The 14,591-nt window shown below is 41.7% G+C and overlaps 1 protein-coding gene across 1 annotated transcript in view; it reads right to left on the reverse strand.

Annotated features, from left to right (window-relative positions):
* Positions 1–11,608, reverse strand: part of TMEM245 (transmembrane protein 245) — a 75,790-nt gene extending 64,182 nt beyond the window's left edge. The window contains exons 1-2 of the mRNA XM_058025938.1: positions 10,973–11,608; positions 1,101–1,218 (exon numbers count right to left, since the gene is read on the reverse strand). Coding sequence (XP_057881921.1) covers positions 1,101–1,218; positions 10,973–11,608 — 754 coding nt within the window. The remainder of the gene's footprint in view (positions 1–1,100; positions 1,219–10,972) is intronic.
* Positions 11,609–14,591: the final 2,983 nt, after the last annotated feature.

Below are 14,591 nucleotides of genomic sequence, written 5' to 3' on the forward strand. Positions count from 1 at the left end.
ACCATTAATAAAAACTACATTTAGCAAAACCAACAAAGGCAGCACATCAACCAGAAAACAAAGAAGTCATAAAACAAAAGGCTTTCTGCATTAAAGAAAAGGAAGAACAGAAAAGAAACATGAACAAGTTTCTCAATGAACAAATCAAGTTGTTGCTGTTCCTAACTTCAGTGACATTATGCTGATAGAGAACAAATTTTGAAAACAATATTCAAAATCACATGAAAATACAGAATTAAAAGATTTTTGGTAACAGATAAAAGTCATGTCCCCCCAAAAATGTGTATTTATGTTAGATCTCCACAGAATGGGATTTTTCTTGGATTTCGCCTATTCAGCCTGTACTACCAGTAAATACAAGATTGTCAAAATTTAGGCAAATGCAAAGTCACTACATATAGCTTAAACCTCAGGGAGGCATACCCACGTGGTCAGAACAACCCTTGAAACCTGCTGCTAAAGTAAAGTAAATGATGAGGTACACTGTGAAACCTTCTTTCATGGTATTCTTCTATTAACTGCATGATTCTTCCACCATAAACTCTGATATGAGAACATCTATTATATTAAATGTGTAACATAAGTCTAAAAGATTACTATAATCTTATAGTTGTATTAACAGATTATAGAGATTACTAGCAAATGTATTTTATACTGCTGATATCATCCTGATATGCTTGTTGACTACTGATAGAATTTATTTTTTTTTGCTTCTGTTACTACTACTAAACACATTTTGCAGCTTCAGCCTTGGTTAATGGCAGGCTTTCAAAAAATAGCACAAATGAATGTCTAAAGCCAGCCTCATGTGACCCCAGCCTTTCTTCACTGTCAAGAAGTTCACATTGTCTGTGAACCAAATAAGGGGAAATCATGGGAAGTACAAAGGCTTGAGGAGTGGAAGACATAGCTTAGCATCTTGGTGCCTTCCCATTCCCTACTCTAATGCTCCCTTACGGACACATGCAGCTGGAATCACTGAGCAGACAAAACAGTTTGCATTTCAGCTAAGACTGTTTCACAGATTTAGCAGAAGAGCAAGTGAGGAGCTTTGTTTACAGAACCCTCAGTTATCAGAATAATAACTTCTTGTTACTCACCTAAGTGAAAGAGCAGCATAATCCAGACAGGAACAGAGACTGCTTTTAAGTAACGCTCAGTGCTTATATTCCACTTGAACGAAACCATCAGCAGGTAACCAACTACCAGTGTCCATATCTTTAAGAAAAAGATACACATAGGTATGTATACATCCATTGAAAGAGAGCTCTACTGCACTCATGTATGTGTGCACACACCCATAACTGTCATAGACAGAGAACTGAAGTCAGCTTTAAGCCTTTAAGAAGCCCACATTTCAATTAATTATTTGAGTTCATCGGCAGCACCTATGTGGCCGCAAGGAGACATGCTGCACTCATTCCAGCATGGAGCAATTTGCCAGCTCCTGTGCTTCAGTCCAAAGACACAAAAGGGAGCTTAAGCCAAAGAAGCCATTAGGAAGCACAACAAAAACTGCTGCTCCTCAGTGGTGCTGGTTCACAAAACAGATGCCTTTATAGGACATGTCATTTTTTTCATTTTTTTAACTAAAAAAACCAAAGACAGGAAGACATCAGTGACAACTTGGGTTTGTGGCTTCTAACTGCTTTCTACTACTCTACTCATCAGATAAAACACAATACAGATTTGGAGTTAAGAATCTTGAGATGATGAATTTGAGCTAAAAAAAAGAAGGAAGCAGGAAGAGGTAACAGAAGATGAAAAGCCGCTACTCAAGAGAGGATGTGAAATAAAAGAAGTACAAATATCTGTAAAAATTAAAACCCAGTGTTTCATTCTTTAACTAAATAACTGAAGACCTTTCTCACTCAAATTCAATGAACATTCCCTATCCATTACAGTTAAGTACATCTTAAAATTTACACTTATAAATCCATAAATTCCAATGAAGTTTGAATAGAATTTCTATTAAGAGAATTTGCTGAATCAGACATCACTGTAAGAAGGAAGAATGCACAGGCACAGACACAGAACAAGCAATTAGGAAGAACACACAGAGGAGTTTTCACCTCTACTCTGCACTATACAACTCATGCTGGAAACACAAGTCTCTGAAAAGCAGGTTTGAGTGGCTACTGCCACATACCTAACTGGTGGAGAGGAAATCTTAGCTGTACTGAATTGAGCAGACAAGCAGTGAGTCATGTCCCTGATAACTTCAGTGGGAATGATTGAATATACAAGATTATTTAAAATCACTTAAGATATGTGAACAAAGGTATACCTGCCCTTTGCACACTAATGCTTCTTATCTAAGCAGATCACTCTAACTTTTCACTTGTTTCTAGTTTTGCATCAACAGAGTTCAATAATGCTTATGGCCAAGTGCAGACTCAAAATAAATGTCTAAAACTAACACAACCCATGGACATCAAGACTAAAGTCACAAACAAACAGAAATTTTTACCAGAAATGCACAGTAGCACTCCTTTAATAGGTTGAAACATAAATTCACTCAAAGGGCACTTCACAGCCCAGCTCTAATTGCAAGAGATAACTCATCACAAAGATACTATCCCACTCCCTAACATCAGCCATACACATCTCTGTATGATGAACGTTCCAGTTCCAAGCAGATCTTCTCATTAGCTTTTAAATTCAATGATAAATTAAATTTATCATTAAATTTAAAAATTTAAATTTTTAAAGAGGAAACTCAGTGCGTTCAGTAATTTAAACTTTCTGTTTAAAAACAAGTAGGAGGCTAACAAGTTATAAGCCTATGTTTAACAGCCAACAAAGCAAAACACACCACACTGGTTTTATCCATGCATGTAGCTGAACACTTACAGGGCTTAGGTATTTAATAATTTGTGTTTGAAATTAAAAAATTAATCAGTTATCATTTCTAAAAGCTTAGCAAATGATCCAAGTTGAAATCTTTATTTCCACTGAATAGAGAGAAATTGCTTACTTTTAAATAAATCAGTCAGCCCTTTTTCAGAGATCAAACAATAACTTTCCTGAAGCTCTGTAACAAGAACTGTGTAGTCAACTGACTGGGGCAAGAAGTTTAATTTCAGTGACACCACAGAATAATCAGCTCTTTATTGGTTAATGCTATGGCCAAGCACATCCCTGGACCGCAAGAACCAGTGCACAGGAACTAGGGTAGCCTACTTCCAACGGTTCATAGCTGAAAGCAACTAAAGTAAATTAACTTAAATTGACATGGACTAGGATTTCATCCCGTACTGGCTTGGCAACAGCATACTTTTTTTTTTTCCTTAACCCTTTAAAAGTGTGTTACATAACCCTTGCCTTTGTTTTTCTGGATGGTCTCCAAAAGTTTTGGCTTGAAAAGCATGGAGAATATTAATAGCCTCTCTCTATTATATGTCATTCTCAAGAACTGACATAATTGAAACAACAAATGAAAGACTGCCTACTTTCACTAAAATTAAGCTACTGCAATTATTGCACTGAAACTGTAATTGATAAGGTTCCATGCTAAGACAAAATGCCTATAAATTTAATTTACAAGGGTGCACAGCTAACCAGGTAACTAATACATACACTTCAGATTTTGCAGAATGTGTTAGCTATCATCAACTATTTACCAAGCTGAAATCAGTTGCAGACCCTAACTTTTACCATGTACTCTGAGATTTTAAATCACTCCTTAATCACAATTATTATTTACAGGCATGCACAATTTCCATACATTGCAACTTTGGGATAGTTTAATCCTGCAAGCTGCCCTTCTTCCTTCCCTTGCCCATCTTAACAGACAGCCAAGACCTCATATTTCACGTGTCCTTTGCATTTTGTAGCACCTGTCACAAACTGAACTAAGTGTTGCTTTGCCTTTAGACATGTAAAACTGCCCACTTTTCTCAATAAATAGTGCTAACACTGCAGAGTAACTTCTTGGATTTTAGCATCCATTTCTGTGTTAAAGTGGCAAATTTAAGAGGCAGATTTAGAGACATCTAAGGTGACTATGAAGGGCTTTAGTTCTCTCTAAATTGCCAACTAGCGACAAAATGACACCATAGAAAGATGCAACTTTTACATTAAACTCAAGCATCTGCTTCAGTGATTTTTCTTTGAAATTTCAGTGCTGGAAAGTCAAGGATTTATCAGCATGAAGTATGACGAACTTGACTGAAAGTTTGTTTCTCCTTGCTGTTGAAGCAATTGAAGTTGAAGGATTTGAAAATCGGAGACACTCTTTTGGCTTCGATCTCATTTTTCAAGAACAAACTCTAACTACTTAACTTTTGACAACATTTATACTGATTTATGTTGGAGAGTAAAATTTCTTATTTACACAATTCACTCCCCTTTTTCCTATCAACAAGTAAACTTCTGTGGGGAAGGTTTTGCAGGCGAGTGCATTCAATAACTCACTGCTACTGGAAGTGGCAACTCATTATCCCCTATTGCCAGCTGGGCAGTCCCACCTCTTCTGCACAACAGCTCCAACATTCATCCAGCCAGCTCAAGACCCCCCTACAAAACTACCTGTAATTCAGTTATAGCAAAATAAGCTCACAGAAGTATGGCAGGCAGTAACAAAATGGGCAACAGAAGCATATGTAGAAGTGGAATGAGCAAGAAGAGCTTCCCACTGCAAAGCTGTTGGAATGATTTAGTCTTCCTTGGAATGCTGCCCCAACACCCCAACACACATCCAGCAGCAAACACATTTCCCACCTGCTTCATGTGCCTTCTCAGGCACATGTGGTTGGGACAGCCTGGTCAGAGAGAGAAAGCCAGATAAACTTTCCCAGGAATTGTTCTGGGAAAAGCTGTGAGAAGCTCAGAGAAAAGAATTCAAACAATTCTTATCTTAAGGCTCTGCAGCTGGTCTTTTGAACAGTTGTTTCTCATTAGATGTTTACCAAAGGGTAATTGGCAATGGTGACAGCGTTTTGGTTACAGGACCAATCAGGTTCACCTGCATCAGGACCATGTATAAAAAGAATGGGCTTCCTAATAAAATTATTATTAGCCTTCTGGAGACCTAGAGTCTATGTGCCACTCACTCACCCATTCCTGACCCAACAGTGATAGGCACATGGTATGATTCTTGGGGTGGTCCTGTGCAGGGCCAGGAGTGGGACTTCAGTGATCCATCTGGGTCCCTTCCAACTCAGGATATTCCATGATTCTATAAACCACCTCACAAGTAAACACAACAGTGAAGACTGAGAAGATGAAACAATAGTTAATTCTTCTGATACATGCCTGGCCAACCTGCCAAAAATTTCAGTTTGTAACAATTCAGCACCTAGAAAACAGAGTCTGAACTTCTTCCTTATTGTAGCTCTACTCTCTCCCGTGGCCATTTTGAAATGATGTTTTTTTACCTGGCTGCTCTTTCCCACTTGGAAATCATGAAAAACAAGGTTTTTAAGAGTTTAAGTTTTGGTTTGTTTGGGGGATTTTAACTGAACTTTAAATTTAAAACTGTTTGATGGATCTACAGATCTAATTCAAATTGCTTTCTATTTTTCAGTCTCAGTTTTTTTGCAGGGGGTGGGGAAGAAAAAAAAAGGCCAAACTATCTCATCAGTTCCCCGTAATATTTTAAAATTTTTCATTTGGAAATAGAGATTTTCATTAGTTTTTCTCAAAATAAAAAATAATTTAAAACATGACCAAGCATTAACACAGCACTTTTGCAAACTTTTAAAACAGCACTGCAGAGTGAAGATAGTTTAAAGAGGTGATCTTATGACACCAGTTCACTATTTCTACATCACCTTCCTCAGTGCTGATGCAGGCTGACAAAGTAAAATGAACCCACCACAAAAGCTGAACAGAAGAGCGTTGGACTTGAAAAATGAAGCGGCACAAGGCATTAAATGCACTGCTAAAAGCCAAACTGTGTTTGCCGTCAAAAAAAAAATCAGTGTTTTCTTTACCTGCCGGTTCATTTGAAAATGATTTTCTAAACAACATAAAGGATAATAAGGAGGCAGGTAACAAATTATGAAGATGTAATTTTGACTCCAGTTTCCAGAAGCAAAATTGATTTACTGTAGCTTTAGCACAGTTTCATTAGCACACAAGAGGAAACATCCCACAATGTGCAGAATAAGTGTGTAACTGCCTGTCCTTTAGTAAGGAGACAGCCTTTATCAAACATAAGAAAATACCCAAACTGCAACTAATCACACATGTAAGACTATTTTTCACCTCAGAGCACAGACAAGCACCTCCTCCCTTCACTTAGGAGGCCTTCATTTACCTAGAGCAGGTTCTAAGTGGACACAAGTAAGTTATTCCTTGCCCCAAGTCCAAAGGACTAGAACTGTGTGCCCATTCTGTTTCTTCTAGAACCCCCAAACATGACATATATCCATGCTGGTATTTCTGGCATTAAAAAAACACAGACTAGTAAACCACATGAAAAAGAACATGGTGTTTAGTGAGATCATCCCTCTCTGAAGGGATGAATGTATGAACTTATAACTAGAACCCTGGGGCAGGGAGAAACTGACCACTAAAATAATACTGCCTCACATGGGCTGAAATTATTTTCAATGTGTCTTGCAATATTTCCTACACTGAATTTAAGAAGAAAACATAAAACCTAAGATACCCAGAAGACTGAAGCAATGGATGTTGAGAATACTTCTCATTTAGTTCACTCTTCCTGTCTTAATACAAAAGCTACTTATGAGAAACTAGTAATAAAAATGCTATTCAGAAATCAAATGTATTAAGATTCTCTTGCAAAAAGAGGCTTCCCAGAGAACATCAAGTTCTTTCCGTGCAGACAGAGCAACACTCCTCTGACATATTTCATGGTAACACTTCTGCAAAAGATGGCTCCTCAACACATACAACTTCTTCACCTTCTTCTTTTATTATATAGAGCACAGTTAAAATTTTGCTGGACAGTTCCATAATGATCATTCCTTTCAGAGATGCTGGAAAAATAAACATCATTGTGTTCAACCATACATATAAATACCAATAAATAGTTAATAGTTAATATTATGTAGCATATATCATTAGGCTTTAGGCTACTGCCAGCTCTGAGGCTGTAGTTGCTGCATGTAAATTGGAACAAGCTCCTTGGCTTCTCCAAGAAAGGTATCTCACTGCAGGCTCTTCCAAAACTGAGGGTGGGTGTGGAAGGCAAAAACAACAGTACAAAACACTATCAACATCCCAGACTTTCCCTGCCTCTCCCCATCTTGTTTTTCAACAGGCCACATATGGTCTCTACACAGTTTATCTCTACCATACAAAGTTGTGAAAACACACCAAAATCTGTGGTTTTGGTAAGATGTGTTTACAGTCAGTACTTGGCTGTATCGTTTATAAGCCAGGATACCATAATACTAAAGGATAATAAACAGCAGAAAGAATACTTAAGAGTTTGTTCAGGCATTTGTTTTGGTTTTGGGTTTTTTTTTTTAAGGTGGGAAAGTTTTAGAAACCTGCAAGACTGGTCTAAGAAGAAAGGGAAGGAAAAAGAAAGCCCACCGATGCTAAACCCTCAAAAAAAATAGAAATTGTATGCACATTAAAAATCAGAAGTGTGCTCTTTTCTTTAACAAAAGAGAAATTGCCCCATCAGGTGAACTCAACAAAACACACATGCTTTTTTGCCCCCACAGGTGATAGAAGCCAAACGCCTCAGAGCATGAAGAATGCTTGGAGAATTTCAGTCTGCAAGGGCTGCTCGGGGGTGACATTTAGTGCAACACAAATGGAGGTTTCCCTGTGGATGTCTTGCACAGAACCCCTGATGGGGGGCAGACAGTACACCAGCCATAAGAGGCAGCATGTACTCTGACAACATTCCACTCCAGCAGTCATGGCAATGGTGGGCAATGGCATTTGCAGATCTGCCTAGCACCCTGGTGAGGATAAGACTGATTAGGTGCTCTAACTGCATGGAAACCCCCAGAACAACACCAGTTGTACCTCATACGGTCAGAGATATAAAAATACACTGACACACACATGTGACTGCACAGTTGTGAGCCTGCAACAACCTGTGACAAAGCAAGGAAGAAAGACTGGCCAGAGAGAAAGATTGTGACAGCCCATAATCAAGTTCACTACAGAGGATTCTGCTCATTACGATTACATCAAATTTAATTTACGAAGATGAATCTCAGAGCCAACACAGAGCAGCTGTATAATTCTTAACATCTGCTGGGATCTACAAACTATCTGTTTCCCAAATAAATATGAGCATGTAAATTCTTCTTCTTCAAAAAAAGAAGAAAATATAATGAATAGCTGGACTTGGATATATATTAACGTAAGTGTAAAACATCAGCCTGAAGTAGTTTGAACTCTTGCCACAAAGCAAAAGAATTTGGTTTTTAGATACAGTGCTGGACATAGGCATAGCTCCTGCAAAACTAATGAAATTGCTGCAGCCCAAAAGAGTGTAGGACTATATTCAGTCCACTACAGGACAAACTCACATCCTTCCCAAGAAAAAAACTATAGAGAAAAACATTCCCCTTCCCTATTATATGAAACTGCTGTTTGTGCAGGGCCCTCTGCATAAGAATTCTGCAAATAACCAAAAGAAGGCTGGAGTCAGAACAAGGAACTCATCTGGAATTTTTAATCAGCCTCTAATTTAAGGCCCAGCAGCCAACTACATTTTTTGAGCAAGCTTCTTCAAAGATCATAAAGCCTGAAGGGAAAGAGAAGGAGACCATGGGAGCACGATGCTTGTAGACTAGCCTAAGATCTTGAACTTGCTCTCCAAATGCAGTGTTTTCCAATCAGCTGTCAAACAATCCAGTCATGGAGGCACCCAAATTCCTGAACTGCAGGTGTGACTTAAGAGCCACGGATGGGAACACAGGCACTTCTGAATCTTGGCTCATCAATGCCATCAATGGCTTTGCCAGATGTGAGGACAGCAGGACAGGAAAGCTCTTCAACATACTGGTGCCAAGATACACCTTACCAGGTCATTGTCACACGCAATTTCTGCATTTAAAGAACTTTCTTTTTTTCTAGAACTTAAGAGGAGAGTTTCTGTCTCAGTATCATGGCCTAGTAGATACCATAAAAATACCTTTATTTAGAGAATAACAAGTCAGTATTCCAAATGCCCATAATTCTAACGATAGGCATCCACTCATTTCTCTAGCACAGGAGAGAGAATCAGAAAGAGAGAAGACAATCATGCATACAGAAAGAACCACGAAGGATTCAGAGCCCAGAGAATAACAGTACAATGGAGAAACCAACTTGTAATATCCCAAATTCCTGTGCAGCTAACAAGCAGAACATATGCATGCAAATGGAGCCCTGCAATATAACACACCAATTAAATGGCTTTTAAAGTGCTTAACTGAAGTTAAAACCGGCACTATTAACTGATCCAGCTCTGGGCTCCTCAGCAGCATGGATAAAATTAAATTACCCTGCTACAGCTCTGAGATAATATACATCAAGCACTGCAAAATTAAAAAAACTGGACTAAGGAAACACTGCAAAGTGTACAGATGATGCCAGACCGAGCAGCAGCTATTTACAAAGGAAAGCCCACAATTTTTTTGTCCTATAAGGCACAGAAAGAGACTCAGCTTGCCTAGAAAGCAACTGGTTTGCTTAAGGAACTCTGTGATCAGTTACCTTGACACAAAAATCTTCCCAAGTAACTCAGGTCTGAAGAGTTCTGGGAGCTTACTATGCTTTGTGCAGTCAATTTTGTACTACAGTTCAATGAACACAAGTGTTAAATCAGAAACACCAGAAGGATCAGAGACTGCTAAACAAGGTTCCACCGAGCAGGCAGAGACATCCAGCAGTGCATTACAGCCACAGTTACCAGCCTCAATAAGTGCAGCTTCCTTTAGTACCCTTATATTTACACAGCATAAAGTATGGCTTAATTAAGAAACTTTTAATAAAAGCCTCGGCTTAGCCACATCAGTTAGTGCAGCAATATTATAGGTTTGTTAAAAATAAAACAAAGAGGTCAGTGCAAAAAAAAAAATCTTAAAAAAATTTTAAGCTTACCAAGCAAATTGTGTGGCAACAAGTCAAAGCTTCCCACTAGTATCAGGCCATGCTTTAGCTCTGTTACTACTCAGCTGAAAGTAAACATGGTAGTATCTTGCCTCTTTATAAAGAGAGAATGTATCTCTGTCTACTCAGTCCTAATTGTACTTCTGAGGACAAAACAGACCAGAAACACATGTCCTCTGACATCTTCCAGCACCAAATAAAGTCAAGAAAATCTTTTCTTCCAGTGTTTACTTTCAAGAGGTTAAACACATTCTCCTGTCCATTCTATTCACACTAGAGGCAGTCTGTCAAAATATTCTGTCAGTCCATTCAGCAGCACTGTCACCTAGGGAAAGGGCACACTATTTTTGCTTAAAAGACAGAGCCACTTTTGAAAAGTCTTTGACACTTAAGAAATCTGAGCATGCCAGTTGCACATCAGTATTTAACAAAAGTACAACTTACTGATCTGATCTTTCACATATCCATTTGCTTCTGATATGTAGCACTTTTTGTATTTTCAGTTATAAGTAACAAAGTGTAAAAGAGTTCTGCCAGAAGCTCTAAGGTAGCTCTACGCTAGCTCATAGGTAGCTCTATGCTACCTACTGAACAGAACACAGGGAAAAGTAGTCTCCCAGGATTTGTTAGCATCAGTAACATTTCTAAGTTAAACAGCTTTATTTTTTAAAGCTCAAATTGCCTTTGCACTGTTTGATACGCTAAGAAAAAGGAAACCCTACACAGCGGACAGAGAAATAAGCCTTAAGGCGCCTTCCCCCATCCCGGCTCACTTGTGGAGTGCGCTGCTATTTCGCAACACTTTAACACACACCTCAGAACCCAACAAGCCTGGATGTTTACCCAAGAGCTCGCCTGAATCACCTCTGCCTAAACAGCATCTCCAGAAGCGGGGCATGCCTGAAGCGCGGCCGCGGCACACCGGCGCTCCCTCACTCACCCACTGGCTGCTGAAGTAGTCGAGCCCCTGGCAGATGATGCGGGCGGCCTGTGCCAGCAGCACCTGCACGCCCAGCGAGCTGCCCAGGCAGTAGAGCCCGTAGAGCAGCGGGCCCCCGGCGCCCAGCAGCAGCAGGAGCCGCCGCCGCCGCAGCACCTGCTCGCCCAGCGCCTCCACGCCGTAGTTGGCGAAGCAGATGGGCAGCAGGAGGGCGGCCAGCAGCACCGGCGTGCGGGAGCGGTGCAGGCGGCCCAGCCAGCGCCGCCCCAGCGCCGTCAGCGAGGTCTTGAAGGGGTGCAGGAAGGTTCCGCAGAGCACGGCCCAGAGCAGCGGCCGCAGGAACGCCTCCAGGATGAAGTACACGAGGACGGCGGCGCCGCAACACAGCCCCGCGAACAGCAGCGCCCCGGTGTTGTAGAAGGCCTGCTTGATCGGCTTCTCCAGCCGCGGCAGCGACATTCCCGCCGCCCCGCCCTGGCCGCCCAGCGGCAGCCGCGGCATAGCCGCGCCCGCTCCGGGGGAGCCGCCCGCCCGCCGCTCCGGCACCGGCGAGCCCGCAGGGGCCGCGGCGCGACCCGCGTCCGGAGCCGCGGCGGGAGCGGCGTCGGGAGCGGCGGGCTCTGCGCTGTCAGCCATGGCGGGCACGGGCACGGCCGCCGCGGGCGGGCGCGGAGCGGGGCCGGGAGTGCCCGGGCGGTCGTGCCCGAGGGCGCGCAGGGGCCCTGGGCTGTAGTGCCGCCGCCGCGCGGCTCCGGGCGTGCGCCCAGCCCGGCGGGAAAGGGGCGGCGCCGGCCGGGAAGCGAGCTGGGAAATGTAGTTCCGCTCCGGGAGAGCGGCAGCCGCGCTCCCTGCGCCCGGCCGGGGCTGCGGGGCTGTGCCCGGGCCCTGAGCCTGCCCCGTCCCCGCCGAGCGCGGGCCCAGCGCCTTCGTGGCGTCCGCTGAGGAAGGCGGCCAAAGGCTGGAGCACGGAAGAGCCCCGCAGCTCCCCACCCCAAAGTGCAGCCCTGTCCTGCTTCGCTGAACGCTCTGCTCTCCCTACTGCTGCTGCAGTCTCGGGGAGCGGAACAACTTCGGAGATCTGGAGTGTCATTGCATGCTGGAGAGCAAGACTGGTTGGACCAGCTGGAGCATTTTGTCTCGTCTGAACATGTTCTGGCAACAAATCGTTTAACAAGGAAGCGTCTGCTCTTTTACTGGCAGTCAGGCCCACTGAAGAAGTAGTTGTGCTTAGCGTGGTTTTTTAGACCTGACATTTATGGCACTGGTTTTTTAGACCTGACATTTATGACACTGTACCATCACATGCTATTTGCAAATAATCTAGAGAGGAGCTAACTTCCTGCAGCTGGCATACACCAAACACCTGAGTGCGGGCATGAAGGCAACTGCTAACATTCTGCAAATGGTCTAAATGCATCTGTAATAAATACACATGGTCTGGGCAACTCTTGCAGGGGCCAAAATTCATGACATTTGAACTAGCTCAGTGCTGGCACTGTGCTACTCAGTTTTCCTTCCATGGCTTAAGACAGCCCTTCAGAAGGTACTAAAGCTATTGGTAATGCTGCCATAAAACCCTCAGAGGGATCTTCCCCTTTTTTTTCAAGCTTATCCTCTAAATCATAATAAAGAGATCACATGCCACTGGACATATAAAAAGTACACAGATATTAAAAAAAAACAAGGAAAATAATAAAATTTCTGTATTTTTAGAATTTTACATGCAAGTTTAACCTTACATAACTTCATATTAGATTGGAGTCCGCAAGGACTTTAGTGGAGCATTTCTTGCGTGATGGAGATGTTAAAAAGCTGAAATTATCCTGAGCACAATTGTCTTTAACTTGTAAAGTGGGAATTCTACACCATTTCATATCTAGCTTTTAAATGCAGAGCAGTACCAAGACAATGGCTAGGTGTGACCTATCCCTATCATAATGCCAAGGGTGAAAGGGAGAGGTTTTTCCACACCCTTCCTGTGACTATGTTGCATCCTGAAGCTGTAGGTGAGGCTGGGCCCCAGCCAGTTTTTGAGGTTCGGCACTGCAGTCCTGACTTGTCCCTGCAAAGCCTTTCCTGCCAGTTATGCAGAAGTTTACACTTGCAAAGGTTCCTCTAAGCTCCTGCAGCTCCTTGTTTTCCCTCTGCTGAATAGATCACGTGTAGGTTCAACAAAGTATTTTAATTTTATGCCATGAAAGCACTTACAAACCTACAGGCACTTTGTTTGATCCTGATGAGGCATTACAAGCAGTTGTCCCATACAAGAAGCTTTCATTGAACCTTAAACTGATACTGTCACTCACAGCTCTTTGATCAGATAGATCTGCCTCCTGGCAGGGTGCTGAAGGAGGTAACATGAATGCACCATTACCTGAACTTTTCTCCTTAGTTCAGAAGCCAAACTCTAATTGCTCATTACAATACCTTTATTGCATCAAAGTTCAATTAGCAAGTGTCAATTAAGATTTACACAGGGGAGAGCGGAGAATTCTAATCCTTCTGTTAGCCAGAGATGCCAGGAAATCAAATCTTCATTGGCACATCTTTATTCCTTTGATTTTTCTTAACAGACTCAGTCAGCCATGTTCTGCAGGAACAGAAATTAATGCCACCTCCTTGACTTGACTGAAGCTATAAATATTGTTTTACATAAGCCAAGGATCTGGTCCCTACTGTTTAAGACCTTTCCTTTCCAATTATGCTTTCCACTCTCCATTTTAAACTAAAAATATTAGAAAGGGGAAAAAAAAACAACAATGCAATAAAATTAAGATTTCTAATTAATGTATCACCACAACAGGATTACTTAAGAACAGGGACATGACCCACAAGCGTAACAGAAAACAATCTCTAAATCTTTGACAGCTGAGGGGAGGATGTGTGATTTTCACAAGACACACCCCAGCATCTAAAGCTTAACTCCACAACAGATTTCAAATAGCAACTTCACAGCTGGTTTTGCCTAAGATTTAAAATGCTAAGAGATTTTAGATTAGATGTCCATAACTTGCACAGATACATTTGATTTAGGCATTTTTATGGTCAAAGATAAATAGCACACCTTGGGCTCCTACACTGCCAGAAATTCTACAACAATCTCTTTGATTATATTTTTCCAATTAGGAAATCTTCAAGGAAAAAGAGGGCAGCAAAAGAATGCTTTCACATCTGTGGAGAAAATCCATATGCACCTGAAAGTACATGTGATAAGTATTGATAGTCTTTGGTGCTCTCCTAATACCTCCTACCTAAAATCAGGTATTAATTAGTAAAAGAGAAACTTGTAACTTCTGTCTGCTTCCATACTAGCACCCACGATTTTGTGCTCTGAACTGACACCTTTTGAGTCCTGTTCAAGAGGTCAGAGACATCCCTAGCTCTTTATTCACTCGATGTGCAGTCAACACAGACCAAAGTTCCAAGCTGTTTTACACTTGATACCAAAATACTGGGTGCTGAGGCGGCCACAAAGCAGAGGAGATAGACAATGCCAGCAGCTGCAAGTTAATCATTATTTACAACCAAAATAACCACATGGAGCTATGAAATAAGTCAGGAACAAAGCCACAAGGTGTCAGCACTGGCCTGTGTATTTAGAAAATAACTATCCCTGCAT

This window comes from Melospiza georgiana, chromosome 1 (genome assembly GCF_028018845.1).
Source record: "Melospiza georgiana isolate bMelGeo1 chromosome 1, bMelGeo1.pri, whole genome shotgun sequence".
NCBI classification, from domain to species: Eukaryota; Metazoa; Chordata; class Aves; order Passeriformes; family Passerellidae; genus Melospiza; species Melospiza georgiana.